At 37.9% G+C, this 19,421-nt stretch overlaps 1 protein-coding gene across 1 annotated transcript in view; it reads right to left on the bottom strand.

Annotated features, from left to right (window-relative positions):
- Positions 1 to 19,421, bottom strand: part of COL5A2 (collagen type V alpha 2 chain) — a 205,929-nt gene that overhangs the window by 184,260 nt on the left and 2,248 nt on the right. The window contains exons 2-3 of the mRNA XM_068948332.1: positions 8,045 to 8,244; positions 868 to 996 (exon numbers count right to left, since the gene is read on the bottom strand). Coding sequence (XP_068804433.1) covers positions 868 to 919 — 52 coding nt within the window. The 5' untranslated portion in view covers positions 920 to 996; positions 8,045 to 8,244. The remainder of the gene's footprint in view (positions 1 to 867; positions 997 to 8,044; positions 8,245 to 19,421) is intronic.

The following is a 19,421-nucleotide window of genomic DNA, read 5'->3' as shown; positions in this document are numbered from 1 at the left end:
AGCTAGAGAACTGTGAATGACCGAATAGTTCTTGTTAAAGGCTACTGTAACTTCTTCACCTCAAACGAGGTGAAAACATACCTTTCAATGTAGAAAACACTGAGCATAATGCACCTACAAGCAGCTAGTTATTTAGGATGACATACAGTAGACTTTGTCCTTCTCCTTCCTAAACACCACCAACTTTAAATTTAGAGCATTTTGGCACTTATACCTCAGCACAGAACAGGAAGTGATATACTTCTCCAAGTAAAATGTTTTGTTTTGGTAAGTAATCTTTTTGAGTCTCTACTTAAGTTTACTTCTCCTCAAGTCAGAACGGAGGCATGCATAATTCAGACTTCTCCACAGGTTTTGGCTGAAGCTTCACAACTTTTAGGATAATAACAATAATCTGAAGACCGCTGACTATAAAATGCCTATAGATACCTCTTGAATTTGCTCTACCTCAAGAACACTATTGCGCAGAGAAGACTAAAAGGAATTCATTCAGGTTCTGTGGAAGACTGTTTTGAAGACCTCTTGCTCAAGCAGGTAGTAAAGTTATTTTCTTCCCTTTAAAAAAATATGATGCCACTTTCTGCAAAGTAGATTCTGAATTTGTCAGAGAACAGGCTTATACAAGAAGTCTCTAGGCAAAGAGCAACTTATTTTCGCCTTACTTACAATAAGGTCTTATCAAACTAAATAATCCAGCTGTAAATGGGCTCAAGGACATTGTTATTTTCATTGAAAGGACAGGAGTGGGGGGAAACAATAAGTAGCTCATTCAAAACCCTATTACGTCGATATTTACCTGCTGTTGCTTCAGAACAAAAACATCACTATTTTGTTTCAAATTCATCGATCGATATTCATCTTACTTACCAGCTGGGTATAACACATTGGGCTTCAGCCACTCTTTCCCATGCCAAAGCATCTTCCAGAGCGTGGGGAAGATGACTTAGAAGCTGACTCCTATTCCGTAAGAGTTCTCCCTACAAGCAATTTTTGATCCTAAACGGAACACAAAGTAAAGTAAAGATAAGAATATGATCCATGAATATCACGCTGCTAACAGAATACCCTCCTCCCTGGAATTAGGGGACATCCGTAAACAACAATGTGATTATGCCCACATTCTGTTTTAACCCGTTGAATTTATTAGTTGCTATCCTCAACATTCAGTGTTTGACTCTTGCTGAAATGTTTTACTCCATAGATGCAACTGTACACGAATTATAACTGCATCATGAAAATCTTTGTTGTGAAGAACTGGTATCCTTATGGAAGTCTTTAAACTGAACAGGCCAGCCATATTGCTCTTCAAATGATTAAATTCCCTAGTCTCTGGGACACACTCGCAGAAATGTGAATTGCATTTTCAAGTCTGAAGACAGCCCACACCTGGTTTTTTTTTCTTTTTTTTTTTTTTTTTGAAAACCCATAACCAAAATATTTAATATCTGTCCATACAAATAAATTGTAGAAGAAACAATTTTTAAACCAAAGTTACCAGTACACATTTATATTCACTAGCCCAAAACAGGAAATATTCCAAGTAATACAATTTTCAGAAAAGGATAATCCAATAAGCTGGCTAAAAATCCCATTACATTATTTCATATGGAGAATGAAGAGTGTATAAATTAGATTCTTAGCTTAAGAAAATGTAAAGCAGCTTTGTCTTTCATCAACCTTCTCATGAAAAGATGTTTTTTCTTTTTTGTATCTCCTAGGTCATAGCTGCAAGTTACGTGTGATTTAACTATGATTTTCAATTCTGAATGCAATAGATTCCCTTTTCTTTCCCCCACAAATGAAACTTCTTTGGTATACAGCATATACTAAATATAATACAAAGTATTGTAGAGTGGAGCAAAAGTAAAGGGGCATGCTATTTTGAAGCTCTAGAGCTGGTCAGTGGTAGAAGGCACAGAAAAGCGATAACAATTCGTTGAAGATGATGCGTAGTAGCTCTCTGATTAGCAGTTAGTATCAAGCTACAACTATGAAAGATAACAGAGCTGATTGTCATGTTTGAAGAACGAGTCAAATGGCCATGTAATAAGCACATGAACTAGAATTATGTGACTGTGAAAGAGTGAATGGGATTCTCCTGAAGCCAAAGCTCAGAGCTGGCACACACAACATTTTAGAAGGATGGATTTTGAAATCATAGATATAAATAAAGACGAACTAATAAAAGTCAGGGAACAGTCTGGTCTGGTGCTAGTTTCCTAATAGAGATTAAGGGTGTACTTTAGCTAAAGCTCAAACACAGGGGGATGTCCTTTAGCACCTGCTATGGTGGCCATTTATCGGGCAGCTATCAATATCTGAACTGTGTACGTTTAAGCATATATTCTGTTGCTGTATGTAAATCTTATGCGCCTTACACTCAAATTCAGAGAGATGATTTATTAAATGCCAATGTGTAAAATAAGGGGCGCAACAAGTTACCTGAGTGGAAAAACTGATCAGATTGCTCCTCTGCCTGCTCTGGGCAGCTGCCAAGCAGGAGCATACAACAGCCATACAAACTGGTGGTACTGCACAACTCACGTAACACTCATGGAAGATCTCTGTGTGTCCTTATAATTATCAGAGGAAGCTGTAGGTGAGCAGAAACCAGGTCGTATGCTCACACCTTAACCTCAGTTTCAGAGCAGTGAAATTAGCTTCCATTCCACTGAGGTGTCTTGCTTTTGCAGGCTTTTGAACAGGAACCAGGATTTCAAAGGCCAACCAAGGCAAAACACAGAAAACTACACAGAAATGATTATGCTACCTGCTTTCTTTCTACATTCATCTCTGGACATTTGTCTTAGTCCTCCTAGCCAAAGGATATACAGCATCTTCCCTCCCTCCTCCTCTCTACCTCATTTAAGCTTTTATCAAATCTAGGCAAGATGAGACTGTCTTTGAGGCCTCATTCAAATATATATATTTTAAATACATTTCCAGGCTTTTCATAGAATCTTGGACTGAAGAGCATCTACTATTTCCAAGCTGCTATTGTTTTTTCTCCTTAGGCCGTGGCTCTTGGTCAGTATCTAGTAGCTATTAACTTGCCCTCTCATTTTGTCTTTTGACTTTCCGCTTGTTTGCCTTGGCAAAAACACTGCTTCCAAGGTTCAAGTTAACAGGTCTTTCTCTGTCAATATTAATCGAGAACCTGACAGAATATGCCTTATCCAAATCGTGCCTACTCTTAATTTTGGTTTAACACATTTTAACCTAACTGTATGCATTTAAACAAGGTAACTTGAGAGGGAAATATGCTATTTAGGATAATACAAATATTACCATGTCCTCTACAGACACATCCAAGGATGAGTTGGCTCTCTTAGCCACAACCCTGACCTGGGTTCATCATAGTCACCTGATTAACCATCATGATCTCCAGCTCCTTCAGGCACCATTTCCTAGACTGTTTTCATCCACCTGCACCAAAGATGATTCTCTGTTTCTATTTACATGATACTTGCCCAACTTACAATGCATACTACTTGACTTCACCCTTTTGATGCAGAGATCCAGAACACTCTGCATCTGTAACCTGTTCTTTTCTTCATTAACATGATGCCAATCTCTGCACTACCTGCAAACTTCGGTTATGTACGCTATACACCTTACTAAACAACCTGTCTCCTGCCTCCTCTTTCCAGATCCACCTGCTGCTGCAGAATGCTTCAGTTCTGACCTTGTCTCAACTTCCCTGGTTCAGGGGTGATACAGAAATACAGCCACATTTCTCAAACCAGTATAGAGTGCTTCAGCAAGTATAAGAGTTATTCTCAGAGAATAAAGGGCCTTAGTACCATAAATAAAATTACATAGAAAATATATCTGTTAAGACAGATGCACCATGAGATAGTAACATTAGTCTCAGATACAAGCAAAAATAGGCCATACCAATTCTAGGTAAAATCTCTGACTTGATTAATGTGAGAATGAGTTTCACATAAAATTACTTAAGTTGAATAGCAGAGAATTAAAAATGTTCCTCACATGCCACTATTTCACATCTGAAAACAAGATAAAATGGTCGAGCTCACTTACAGTTTTATCTTTACTCTTAAAAATGTTTCACGTGCTCATTAGCCCATTTTCTACTATATAAACTTCTCTGAATTATAAAGCCTATTTACAGACAAAATACAACTGCTTAAAGCTACTGCTCTTTTTTCATTGCCCAATTCCTAGTCAAAACATTCCCAGGACTTCCATTTTCAATGGAATGACCTGAAAACAGACACTATCCATATTATCCTCAGAAAAAAGGGGTGGTATCCTCCCAGTCTCCATGACAAAGCCAAAGGTAAGGTACTTCCTTAAAAAAAAAAAAAATTATTACCAAGCCCTCCCTCAGGTAATTTCACTTTATTCTATGCAAGTTGCACTGTCCACAGGCAGTCTAACGTGCATTATAAAAAGAAACGTCTGTAAACCTTCTGTTCAGATTAAATAGTACTATACCACAAATAATCTGTCTAATTTGGTAGAATCCTAGCATAGCTATGGTTATTCAGTGTAAGTAATACATAAAGCAGATCCTCATAATTCATACTGTATTAAGATTGCTAGTAAAAAAAACTTTGGGAGTGGGGGCAGCAATTTGAATCAAATGGGAGGTTTCACTGAGACAATATTTCAAGATAAACAATATTGCAAGTTTGGTTTCTCTTACTTAGACCACAAGAATCATGAGCAAAACTTCACATGCTACTGGTACAAAGAGCCTGCCATAATAAAGCCCTTTTTTGCTCCCTGGAACACATTCACTTTTTTATCTGTGAAAGATTAGGCCGGCAATTTCATTATAAAGTTCTCTTTTTCAGGCTTTATGTAATTTTATGGCTAATGAAAAGTGACAGACAATGGTGAAAGCTAGGAAGCCTGTTTTTACCAAACCAAGATAGGTAAAACAGCACTGGTAATAACCCTACAATTTCTCTTTAGCTGTCCCACAAATTGTCAAGGCCCTGTATTACTTACCATGCCTAAAAAGGAAGTAAAATAAAAGTAATCCTGTTTCATGCCTTTCTAGTCCTACGTACTTTTGCTGATCCTTTACCAAAGTACAAACTGCTTCTTAACAGGCTGATGACACTCTATAAATATCTTATCTACATCTCGGCCTTAGTCTTCTCAGATCCTTTCACATGGGACACATACACAGAAAATATTCCTTATTCTCAAATCCTTGAACATCTCAGTCTAAGTCCTGCCTTTTCAGCCTGTAATTATAGTTCAGAACATTCAGCGTTGATCATTCCCTTTCCATCTTTTCTAAAAGCCTCATCGTTTTTTTCAGGACTGTTTTACTCAGGATCTGTTAAGAATTTCTGGTGTGTTTAAACAGTCAGAAAATTGTATCATCACATTAACATTTGTTCCCTCACTTATCTTATGCTAAATTCTATTATCTATTGCCTTTCCCATATTGTCAATAAAAAAGCCTGTTGATATTTCTGCCTTTCCCCATCTCACTTCTCTGCCTTATCCTCCCCCATATTTATATGCCATTTCTTTTGCTGCTGACAAACTCAGTTATCTTGCTATCATTTTGAAAGTTAGAGAAAAGTTTATGTTATCAGCTGCATCAGAGAAAGCTAGTTTATTCGTCAAAAGATTTTACTCTTGTCCTTGAGAAGAGGTTCTTCTTTGTCCTTGTATATGCCACATTAACATGCATCTTAGGAATCTTAGCTAAAATATTAAATAAATTTCAATGAAATGCTTGACAGACACAAAAAGCTATTTTTCAGCTTAAAGCTCTGAAGTAAAATTATTATTATTGCATATCCTTCCACACAGAGGAAAAGAAATTAAAGGTTTAGTGAATCCTGTGAAGATTATTCCATTTTAGTTTTACGTGACCATTTTTGACATCTGGACATAAAAAGTTGGCTCTGTACTTGAAGCTAGCATGGTCCAAAGTATGACAAAGTAAGTATAAATCCTATTTATTTCCTTTGGACTTCTAAGGCAGTAACAGCCTAGCTTGCAATTGAAATGTGCATAGTGAGTTTCAGAGAGAAATAATTTTGTTTGATTTTAAATCATTTCAAATAGAGGGGTTTTGTTAATGAATTTTCATATTTATTCCATTTTATTTTGGTTTATCTTTCTGTTTCTCATACACACACCTATAGATCAAGAAGTACACTTGTGACAGCAGACAGGTATGCCTCCTAAACACACTGATAACAAACTTCACCACCACAGCGTGTGGGGTAGAAGAGGGTGAGAAATCTTCTTTATTGCATCAACACAGGTACCCAAAAAAGGGAGCAAGAAGGAAAATTCACCAACTAACCAGTCTGTGCTGGCTACTTGCCTACCAGTCACTATCAAAGATAGCTAGCGTGATGGAAACTTAAACGCTTCTTGTTACATCATTATAAAAAGGTGAGACTCAAAAAGTACATTTCATCAGTTAGCATGCAGTCAGCTTAAAGTAAGAGAAAATAGTAAGGACTTGCAGCATTGCCCAGGGAAATATAATTTAGAAATACAGTAGAAATACACTGCCCAGTAGAGGAAGAGTACTCAGCCAAAAAATCAAGTTGCAGATACCTTAGCTATTTTAATTTGACAACTTGGATTATTTTGGATATTTCAAAAGCTATATATCTTCAAAGAGAATGTTATTTAACACTTCAAATCATCCTTCGGTCCGGCTCCTCTGACCTTATAGTTACTTAAAAGCACAGATTCCTCAGAATCCCTTTTTCACCCTCCAGGCAGAAGTGACTGGAAGTACTGCAGTAACAGTATACCTAGCCCCTAGGGGAAGGGAGGGCCTGAAACTGCTCAACAGCTAGTCTGCTGGCTGACTGAAAAGGAGGCTTTAATGGCTCTGGCAGGGGCTCTGTCTGGCCTTTCACAGCCAGTAACATGAGTTCTCCTAAATGATGAAGGCTGCAAGGCTTATGGTGGAGCAGGGGTAAAATATGTATTCATAAATGCTATTCTCAAATATAATTTTATGTAATCATCCAGAAATAGGAAATATTAGTTAATAATATTCATTATATGTCAATACAACTGATAGAAGTAGGCACATGGCCGAATCAGACTGTAATTAAGGGACTTTAGCTACCTAGATCTCTACTAGAAGGCTAAAGAGGACACATGATCCATTAGTTTACGGAATGCATTAGTGACTTCTTTTTATTATAAGATAGAGAAAACTGCTAGGGACTGCCACTTTATTTAGCTCAGATATTGCTCAAGAAACTATGCAAGAAGTGTGAAAGTAGAAAATAATTTTGGAAATGAAATGATACAATTTTAGTATTCTAAGCAAGAAGGGTGCAAGAGCAACACAGGCAACGGGCTTCAGAAAAAACGTTTAACAGTTAAATGCAGTTCTGCATTAGAAAAATCTATGGGCTGAATAGCACTGAAGATAACGCAAAGCTTCTTACGGATCTTAAGGTGAAACTACACAAAATTTATTACAAGAAGTTAGATGAATTACTTTCAAACTCAGGGTGGAATAAGAATTGAAGTATCAAATTCAAACTAAAGTCTCCTGTGTAAACTATAACAGCTTGAGGATGTATTAATTTACCCAGAGCAAACTATGAATTAAATACATAATCAAGCTAGGAGACTGCAATGAAATTAAAGGAAAAAGAAATGGAATTGGCACAAATAAGCAAATAATTCCATTTTATAATTAAAAATTATGGAGAGAAAGGATTTAGAAGATCAGAGATCTCAAAAAGATTGCCTCTCGCAGGAATAACATGTATGAAAAAAACAGGGAAGTCAGATTAACATTGATTTTACCACAATAACTAGAGAATTTTAACTGGCATAAACTGCCCCTGAATGTGCTGAAATAGTACAATCTGCAGTGATTATTCATAGAAACCAGACATTTTAGTCCAACAGAGACAGAGTAAAACTGGACTCAGTACAATCTGGAACAGGAGGCTGACTTAGCGTTCATTAACCTCAAGGTACTCCAAATATTGTGCTCTCTTTCCACAACCGGGCTTGTCTTCTCTCATCTCTTTTTAAATTAATTATAAATTGTAATAAATACCTGGTAAATTTCACTAGGTTTTGCAATTTCCAATAGCATTTTTTTTCACAGTATTCCAGGGCAGATGGGAGGGAAGACCCCAGATTCATTCTTCCAAGACTGTCTTGACATACACGAGAAGTTCACTCAAGTACTCATGCTGGGACCCTTCAGTTAGACCTCCCATCGTTTGAAGACAGCATAGATCTTGCTAATTCTGCCTGCAAAAATAAGACAGTACCACATTAGGTCACTGAAACAATACCTTCCTTCTAAATCATGAAACTAGTTTGAGTTTGCTGCTATTAACTCTTATTCTTCTTTCAGCACCCTGCAGTACCTGGCATGCTTCAGGAGCCTGCTGTGCCAGTATAGCATGCAACAAAGGGCTTATACACATATTTGTGAAATAGCAATAGACATTAACATTCTTTGCAGAAGGTAACCGCTTTCTATAGCTTCACCAGGAGAGCTGCTTGTGTGAATACTCCTCAGAAACTGCAGCACAAAGTCCAGTGGCTTAGTATACAAGGCTGCAGGAGGCAGCCTGACTTGAGCTACTCACCTCTTCTCTAAAGAGAACTCACGAGTTCTGTTCCACCAGCGCTGGGGCCGGCAACCTCCAGCAAAAAGGGGGCAACAAAAAACTAGAAAACATCTGCGTCTTAAACCATAGCAACAGTTGCTAAGGGAACCTATACTTAAACCCAAAGACTATCTTTGCTCAATCAGTTACCAAATTTTGGGAAAGTGTTATGTAAACTTTATGATGGATTAATATGGGCATATCATTTTATAATACCATTTAGTTAGCATTAGTGCCTATGCATGAATATTGTGAAAAGAGTCAGGCATGCAGCTGTTCAACTGAGCAACTGCGTCTGCGTAAGGCAGGAGAGAATTTGGCGGGTATGATGCCTAAATCACACTCTGCCCATTGCTCTAAACCTGTTTTTTGCATATATGCTAGGAGACTTTCTTCTGTTAATTCCTGTTTGTCACTCCCATACAATTTAAAATACAAAGTTAGTCCATGATGATTTCCTGTTATTTCTAATATCTAAAAAGCTCCAATTCAGAACATGGGGTGATTTCAGCTCTTAATGTTTTTTCCTACCGTTAAAAGAAGCAGCATTTACTGAGAAAAAGCAAAACACTGTGCATTACAAAACATCACAGAACTGTGGAAAAAATAGCAAGTTTGGACAGACTGTGCTTTTTCTTCCCTCCCCAACATCTTCTCCTCAATGAAGACTGTGGTAACAACCACCACTTGGCAACAAAACAGTTTTCCCTGCTATGACACTCAGCCAGTACAGCGGCTCAAAAACATCCACTCCTCAGCTGCTGAAAGAAAAAAAAAAAACTCAAAACCTTCCCAATAGGCATCTAGAATTGACTTTTCCAAAATCATTTGGAAAGTGAATTTTACTTCAACGTGAATATACCTATAAACTAGAATTCTGTTGGCTTTGCTTATCTCAGAAGAGACATGTTGTTTGGAAAGGATAAATAGGCTTCAGATAGGCATCAGAATACACGCGTCATTGGACAAACGCCAAGACATGAAAAATTTATCAGCGTAAAATGCAGGAAGAAAGCAGATGATACATCTGTCATGAGAAATAGATGTGCAAGAGGAAAAGCAGGCGAGTCTTACTTGTTGCGAAAACAGAAGAGGGGAAGTGGGTCACGCCTGACCCAGTATATAATATAACCTGGGACACAATATCCCACCAGTTCTGAAGCATAACTCCCACCATTTCTATCAATGGATCCTTGAGGTCCCTCTCACAGTTTTATCTCCCACTCAAGACGACTGCCATTACCACCTCCCTTTAGAAAATTTGGGGGTGAAAAAAAGGCATTAATGAAAATACTGAAAAAAACAGAAATCTATGCTTGCTTTCTGAATTGCTGCTCAAAAAAGCAGTGGAGAAAGTTAACCCTAATAAACTAATCTAAAGTACCATTTTTCTTCATGAGTTCCACCTTTAAGGTCAGCCTTTTTATGAAGACCCTAAAAACTGCCCCAAGACCACAATACCTTTGGTCTGCTTGCTCCCAGTCACTGTGTACATAACCTCATTCTTGTTTACTTCAACGTGAACAGGATGGGATTTAAAAAAAACAAAGTGATTATCAGTCATAGGACTCATAAGGAAGTAATACAAATCAGTCAGACTAAAAGAGAACAGTAAAGCTTAAAATCTGTTGCTTTGTGCTTGGAAATGCTAAGAACTGGGGAACACTGTTTACATGCAGTAATGCATAGCTACAGCTGGTTTGTATCAGAGAAAAGGCCAAGAACGTTTGTTAGACTATAAGCACAGAGTTTCTAAAAGCCTAAGAGTCTATTTTCTTCATCCAGAATCTTACTGTAAATATTACAGTACTCACCTTCCCTAACTGGACAAAGCTTGGCCTCCTTCACTAGCAGTGAGAAAAAAAAATTGCAAAGACATTATGCAACAGGATTGAGCAGCTGCATAAGGTAAATAGCCTCACGAGACTCATTTGCTCCCCACTCCTCTCCCACTGTAGCTTGCTTACTAACAGCCACTATTCAAAGAGAACAAAACCCTGAAGCAAGATCTTCATATGAAGCAGCATACTTCCAAAGTAGGTCAGTCTCCTCTTGCAGCAGTCTCTGGACAGAACTGATTTTAGTTCAAAAAGAACTAAAAGATACAAGCTCAGCTTTCCTGACTTCAGTCTCTTTGTGATATTTGACATCCATTTAGAAAGTAAGAGTTGCTCTGTTTTCATTTTTGCAAAAGGAAAAAAACATCCAGCAGTAGTCAACGCCTTATCTACACGATAACTTATAACCATTTAGTGCCATGGTTGGTTTGACTATGAAGGACTTGCTCTCATTTACTTCAGAGCTTTTTTTCATGACCAGCATGGTGGAGAGGTGCCTGAGCACAAAACCAGCATTGCATCTCTGCCTCTGCCTGGTTAGTAGTAAGCAGGTAGTAACAGTGGGATATGACTGCGCATTGCTATTGCAGAAGTGTAAAATATATAATATCTACTTTCAGTGAGCAAAGAAGAGCTCCAGAATACATATGGATTAAAAGCCTGGCTCCACTCTCCCTCTGTTGGGTCGGTCTAGAGGACACTTCGGACACTGTGTCTACCAGGCCCTTGCTTGTCTGTTGAAGCCCTCATTGTTTTGTGATTGCATTGGTATAACCATAAGGCAGGTACAGATGCACACAATGCAGATCATGCACAGCTTCTTAGTAAAAAGCTGCCATATGGAACCCTATATATGTATATATATGGCTATGTGTATGTATGTATGTGTGTGTGTGTGTGTGTGTGTGTGTGTATATATATATATATATATATATATGGGGCCATATACATACATAGGGTAGAAGAGTATTCACAACCTAGATACATAAGTACGGTGGTACTTAGAAGTACATCCTTGGTACAGCACCTCTACAGAACATCCTTTTCAAAGGGAAAGAGATCATTCAATGAATGAAGGAAAGGTCTGGGATCAAACACACCTGCACTATAAGGAGGACAACCTCTGCTGGCTTTTTATGTCACTTTTGTTTCTATTTCCATAAAATGAAGAGACTAATAATTACTAGAACTGGCCAGCAAATGAAACTTATCCCCACTTTCTCATCTGTTTTTAAATACTCAGAAATCCATGAGATGGGAAGGAACTTCAGTAAATTCTGTTTTGGCAGATTCTAACAAGAATTCTCCATTTTGTCTACTTAGAACGCTTCCACACATATCATTATCTCCCTACTAGGTTGCTCATATTTTCTCATCAAATTTTGAAAACAAAACGTTCCCAACTAGCTCTACTGACTAACTATGCTTCATATTGGAAATACTAACTGGTTAGTATTTCCAAAATACTTACAGAACTCATAAAGGCAATCTATTAAGGGATGACATTATAATCACGAACTGACATTAGAATCACGGAAGAGAACGGTTTGTGCAACATTACACTGAAAAGAATTAAAAAAATAAAAATAATTAAAAATGAAAATTAATTTGTAAGCACACTAATTACCCCACAATTCACCAGAGACCAAAGCATATAAAGAGATGAAATGATTCAAAGGAGCACCTTAGGAGTTATTATCATAATAAATTTGCATTTATAAAGCCTGCCTCCGCTCATGCTTGCCATATACTAACTTAGTCCCTCAATGTAAAGATGTCTCAGAACAAAACTTCTTTGGAAAAATGGAAAATGATTCGTTTAAGTGATTTAATATATGTAATTTATATGCTTTAAATAAAAAACTAGCTAAAAGACTGGAATAACAGTTATTATTACTTCACGGCTCAGGTAATTTTCACTTTTTTGGTCTTTAAATAGTCAGTTCTTAATACTACAGCCATTCTTTTAGCACCCCCTAGCGTCCACTGCAGCTACAAACCGTTACTAGAAGTAATGGGATCACATTATAATGCAAATCACTCAAGAGTCGCCCTCCCAGCCTGAAAAAGAGAACTACTGACGTACTTCACTCTAGCAGCTCCCCATAATAGCATGTCTCATCGCATACTCGATTGTAATCCGTGTCATTTTAAGTTTTCCTTCAGTCTAATGAGAAACTAGCCTAATGATGTACCACAAAAAGGGAAAAATCCTAATAGATAAAATAATCGTTGAAGAACTCACTGTCTCTTCCAGATTTAATCTCCCTTCAAATAAAGGTATTCCCTAAATTGGAAATTAATATATGAATTCATCAGTCTTTTTGTTTTACCTGAATTTACACATGAAAGACTAACCAATTATTTGAGTCGGTTGCCTCCCCTTCTAAATGACGAAAATATAAAACCAGGCAGCCTTTCTTAATCTCCTGTTTCAGGAAGGCATAAATTTGAAAACTGTTTTGCACTCTTTGAAAAATCCACAAACTAGTAGAAAAAAAATAAAATGGAAAACATGTCACTATCAGCTATTTTTTCTATTATTTTGATTTACGATGACAAAACTAAAAGACATCTGAGACTAACACTGGAGTTCACAAACAGCAGATCAAATTTTGAAACATACTAGACAGATTACCCTTCAGCCAACTAGAATTTCTATGTTAAAGCAACACACAGAGTGCAATACAGGAGTGAATCATAACTCATGTTGGACAGTCTTCCAATCAAAGATATCCAATCAGAGATTCTAATACGGTGCAAGTTTGAGATAAAATAAGTTTTCAGAAAATAAGAAATAAAGAAAAAGTGGAACATAAAATTAGCATTCTAGAGAAAGGGCAGCTTTTATCCTAAATTGTATTACTAACTCAATGAATTATAATCTTATAAGAGTTTATCGAAACCTGCCTTAAGGGACTGACATACTTTTCTCCTGAAGCCCGAGTTGTGTTTTTTTTCCCTGAACACTTTTCCATTGTATCATTAATATTGGCTTCGGTTTTGATGTAACAGATGTTATTGAACAGTTGAGCCATTTACAATACAGACACAGTGTGTAAACCAAACCCAGAAAGAACTGGCCTCATTGCTTGGAAGGATTTTCTTCTGAGCTTCATTGATGACATATTCAGAAGTAATTCCATTTTAATCTGCAAACATGTATTTTTAGAGTTTATCAGAACTGCAAATGCATTTTCTTCAATCAGTTTATCTAGAACTACTTACACATTCACGCAGTGAATTCTAAATGCAAACAATATCTTTTGGTATAGACTAGATATTTGCTGGTTTCACTGCAATAAGTACAAAGCAGTTATAATAAAACTAAACCAATACTTACTATAATCAATTTTGAAACAGTCACAATGAATTCGTCCTAAATAACCATCTAGCTGCACCAGAATTCCTTAACAACTAGAATATTACTTGGGAATAAATACTAACAAACTTCTTTGAACTTGCACAGACATAAACATATGAAATGTATCTACTGGAAGTGTAAATTTAAACAAGGAAATTGAAGAACCATACAAAGCCCCCACTTCAACCCAATGAACAAATGAAAACAACAACTGAGATTTTCTAAAAACTAGGATTGCATTGCTCACTTGAACACCATAAACCAGAAGGTTTAGGATCTTTGAAATAGCTTGTCTGTTTTTTCTACTTCTTCATAAACAGTTGTCTCTATTGGCCTGTCACACAGCAACAGGGAAAGAAAAACTGTAGTGTACTCTTAAGTTACCAAACAATTTAAGATATCGATACAATATCTAGAACTAATTCGGATCCCCTATTTTTAAGCTGACAATTTCCAGTATATTTTGCTGCTTTGCCTGCATCTTGAACTCGGTTGATTAACAGAAACAGTTCTGCAACAGACTTTGACCACAAGTGGGAGCAAAAGAGGAGAAAAGGCCTATATAGCCCATCTAAAATCTACCAATAAAAATACAGCTCAACCTGACAAGAGTCCTTGTGGAAAGCCAAAAATACATTTATGAATGCTGTGAAATACAACGCACTCATTAATAGGGAAACGTTTTCCCCCACATGCCCACTTCAAAATTCCTGACTATTACAAAGAAAAAATAAGCAGCGAGGTAGCCGTTTGCCCTCCTCTGCAGGAAAAAAGCTCTCAAGTTTTTCCATGTGTCCAGCTCTCTGGCTGGGCAAGGAAGGAAAAAGAATTCTTTCTATAGCTAGCCTTTGCTTGCAAATATGACATTAAATTCCAGTTAGCATAGGAGCTCTAGAAATAATTAATACTATTGTTTTCCCTTAAAGGGCTTGAAAGAGGCCCAAAAGCACAAAAATAAGTCTTTTTCGTGGGTCTCTAGAGTAAGAAACTGCGTGCCGGCTTGTAGGAGGATACTGTCATCAATTTAAAAACTTATTTGTAAAGCGTATCATATTTTGTAGATACAAAATTTGTCTCCAGTACAATGCTAACGTAATATTGAAAAGATAAGCTGACAAGTCTGAAAGTTCTTCCGTTATTAACCTCTGTTTGCCTTGTGACCTTAGATACAGAACATTTCACTCTTTCTATCTGATAAGCTATTTGCCTGCATTTACCACGAGATCAGCTTCACAATTTAGAGCATTTGGATGGTCTACTGCACGGGGTGCTCTATTCTAACAATTTTCAGGGATCTGTAGCGCCCTGGTACTTTTGCAGATGTGGCTTCCTGCCATTGGGAAAGATGTGTTCTATCGCGTCAGAAGGTCGCTACAATAATCTTGATATAGTTCAAATCAGGCAAGTGCTTAGAGACCAAAAGAGTTCTGGGAAGAGCACTGCCTATGTGGTTTTGAAATTTATCCTTCAGAAACAGTACACAACTGATATAGGTTCACTACAGCTACAGTGCACTAAGCCACGTTTTCCCCATATAAAAAGACCCTTTATGACATTGAACTGAGTGACATGGATTTCCAAAAAAAAAAAAAGTTTTTTTTACAGCGCTAGGATTCAATTATGGCAATCGTTATAACTTTGAACAAAAAAAAAAAAAAAAAACTTTCAGACATTTTTTTAAATGAAACTTCAGGAAAATACTATTAGCGGTTTCATGAAGTGAGACCTGACCATAAGTTCTACGTGCAGCCTTGCACTCATTAAATATGAGACTGGGCTTTCAGGATCAAATTTATTTTACTCATATCATGGTCTGTAACAGACTTTTAAATGAATGAAAAACATGTCTGTGCAAAGTTAAAAAAAAAAAATAAGGAGACAGGAGTGGAATAGGAACATATAGCATAGGGTAAGAGAACAGATAGAAACATAAACCATATGCCACAAATGTCAGCGCAGAACACTGACACTATCATAACAATGATAAAATTATGTGCATTAAGATACATACTGTATTTGCCTTTCTCCTTCAGCTAGGAGAAGGTTAAACAAGCCAAGCTTCTAGGTTTTAACTAAGTTGGAGTAGATGTAGCGTAGACACAGACTAAAGAGGTAATAGGACTTTTCCCATTCACATAATTAAAGTAGATGGGTAGTTTTGATGAGATTGGGAATGATTCCCTTGTTCTGCCATCTTTTTCCCCCGCTCCTTTTCACACTGTCACCTTGAAACCAGGAGCCAGAAAGAACCTGGATGCAGATGTTTCTAACAGAAGTCAGTACCAACGATGAGAGGTTCTTTGTATGCATTTTCTTTGCATTGACTTCTATCAGGTGACTGAAGGGAGGACTAATTGCATCTCATGGATAATATGAGAGCGATAGACAAATGACACTTCTTACTAGAGAAGATGGAAGAGTGCTAGTAAAAGGCAGCAGGGAAACAGTGAAGACTTGAGAATCCCTACAACGGATTAGAGAAAGGCAGTACATAGACGGGAGGGGGTAGAAATTCCAGGGACTAAAAAGCATACCCAAGTGCACAGCAGGTTTTATGAAGCAGGTGCCAAGCGTTCCTCTTTTACTAGAGCACTCCCTCTTTTACTAGCGAGGATGCTAAAGCATTTAAGTGAAAACAAAGATTACGTCTCAAGGCTATAGCAAAATAAAGAGTTATATCCAGAAATCTCAACTTTGAATCCCTCTATCTAAAGCCTAGACTACACTTCTTTTCAAAAGCCAAAACTACATTCTAACAGTCTGGACATTTTTCTGCTCTAATCATGCTCCTTCCCAAACACAAAAAATTAACCTAGGTGTTCTTTCCAGCTTCATGACTATAAGCTCTAAACCACATGGTGCCTATCATCCAAGCACATGCCAGGCCATATCTTGCCCACTGAATGCAGTGAGCTGAACTCTCTGTTCAGATGCACTACTCTAGGATTCTTTGTTGAAGGAAATTGACTTTCAACTGGAAAGTCAACAAGGAAAGTCCTTCTGAGTACCCACAACAGATACCAAATGGAGAGAAGTGGGCAAGCAGCATTCTCAGGTGCAGGGCCATGCCCTGCAAAACTAAGAAACAATTTCTTAGTTTCAAAATTCACACCTGCTGACTGCTGTGTGGAGACATGCCTTTAAGTCTCCTACTTTACCGCTGCCCCCCCTCTATTTCCTCTGCCATATCTTTGCGTAGCATAAATTCTTACCACTTACTCAAGAAATGCTTTTCAGTGTGCAGGTGTTTGGCTTCCTAAAATGAAATGCCTTGGCTTAGCAACAATCAGTGAAATAAAATGCATCTTCATTCACCACTGTACGGACAGAGAAGCATTAGTTCTCTTCAGACATGCTGTGCATCATACATTTTGAGGATGAGACAGTCATAAAAAAGAATCTGCCAGAAGGAAGCAGACCAAGATCTGAACACAGGAGCAGATAAATGATTCAAGCCACTTCATAGATTTCTTGCTTTTTCCTTACCCCAGTAACAAAAATTTCCTGCATACTGCCCATTTAAGCATAAACAACATCTAGGCAGGGGCTCTACCTTTTCCTGGAGCCCTTGCTTTCTTCCATGATAGAACTCAGTAGCTGTGGCTCAGAACTCAGCCAGGTCATACTTTCCCACGCACGAAGAAAGTTAGACCACGTCTTTTGTCTTCACTATCTAAAATATTTACTAGAACGAGAGAGCAACACAGCAGTTAAGGCCAAAAACTGGAATTAGGCAGAACTTCTAAATTCTGGTCTCGGCCCCAGAAACGGCATGCTGTTTAGCTGTTAGAGCAGTTGAAATTAGGAGTCAAGTTTCTGGATGCGTTATGCTCTCCCACACCCACAGCCAGATTCCCTATAACCACAGTACTCCAATGTGTGCAGCTCTCCCCTCACTTTACCTCCAAATTAGAACTAAGTCAGCAATCACAGAAAAGGCCCTAACTTGGCTTACAGTGGGATAATCAGTACTAGCCCTCCAGAATGCACTGGGTAGTTGTCTGCATCTGTTATGGTTATTTTAACTGGGACAGTTTGAGTCAATTAAAAGCATGCCAGAGATCATTTCAGTAGAGTAAACAGTACCCCAAAGGCATAGCTGTGCAAGAATCATAACCACTATTCTAAAGCAGAATTCAAGGACCCAGACACAATAAATCACACCTCATTTCAAACATTCAGATTGCTTCTGACCAGAATTCTCCTTTAGACATGAGAACATCTCAGCAAATGCACAATTCTTCAAAGTCAGGGAATAATCAGCGAGTTTAACAAAGCTTATTTCTTCCACTCAGCCTTTCAGCCTACTCAGAGAAGACAGGTATTTGTTTTCCCCCTACACTATTATAACCGCAAGATTACAGAACCTTAATCACAGGAATGTCCTTTGCAGTCACTAGGCAGCCTGTATAACCCCCTGTAGCATCTGTTCAACAACTACATCCTGTGGACCAGAAGATGCGTTTGGGAATCTTAAAGCAAGCAGGAAGTGCAGTGTTATCTTTAGCTGTTGCAGGGGCTAGCAAGTCTATGCTGATAAAATTCAGAGGTGCCATTTATTCTGTATTCACAGATTTCTGCTTAAGTGCTCTTTCTGTTCCTGCAATGTAGAAACTAAAAAGAATAATAAGAACTGGAAAAGGACATGACAAAGTTTTTGTGGGATGTCTGGGTTTGATAGTAGGCTCAGAAGACAGCTTACACGGGAGAAGAGAAACACAGAATCCCTTTCAGCCATCACCAGCAGAGGTAACATCAAAGGAAGTTCAAATCACACTCACGTTAGAAGCAGAACCTCTGCTATACCAGTACAACAGTAAGATCTAGATGAAATAGTGAGTCTGCAGCAGTACAAAGGACATACTCAGAATGTGCCTCCATTCTAGACTCAAATACTCAGCATGTATCTGACCACAAATCCTCCCCCTCCCTGCAGCCAATGTTCAGAAAAGCCATTTCTTCCCCCATGCCTCTTGCTGCTCCATGGAACTTACCTCTTTAGCTCACAGATTACTCCCAACCAGTCCCAACAAAAAAGTATACTTGTATATCATTTTTCCGAAGAAGAAACTCTGCTGTTTTTCAGCTGCAGTCAAACACCTTACATTTTAGTTGACCCTTCTCCTTTTAATCAGTTTACATTTTCTAAGTTCAGATGCCCACCCCCAATACTTGCACCTCTCTTGGCCCCTTTTCCCATCCGTATTCTTTAAGATGTATTTAAGCATGTCAACATTCAAACATCTTTATTTATCCACAATCCAGTTGTTGAAATGTCAGTCTGAATATTCCATTCAGAATTCCCACTCACAACACACATTTTAGTAAGGCCATGCCCTGTCATCCAAAAGTAACACATCCATTTTCCATTAAGCAAAACTGGCAGTAAAACTGTAAGTGAGACAGAATAAATATACACTGCCCACTGCATGACATCATTTGTGCCATTCAGAGCAAAGTAAAAAAAGAAGATATTCTAATTTCTACACCTCAAGGAAACCCCAGATGTTTCCATATTGTACCATCTAGTCCCTGGCCATTATATTATATGACACTGAAGGCACACAATATTATGTGGAAGAATCCCAGAATGCTGCAGCAGAAAAAGAA

Source organism: Struthio camelus, chromosome 6 (genome assembly GCF_040807025.1).
Source record: "Struthio camelus isolate bStrCam1 chromosome 6, bStrCam1.hap1, whole genome shotgun sequence".
Lineage (NCBI taxonomy): Eukaryota > Metazoa > Chordata > Aves > Struthioniformes > Struthionidae > Struthio > Struthio camelus.
Note: the sequence above shows the minus strand (reverse complement) of the source record. Positions and strands in the feature narration are given on the sequence as shown.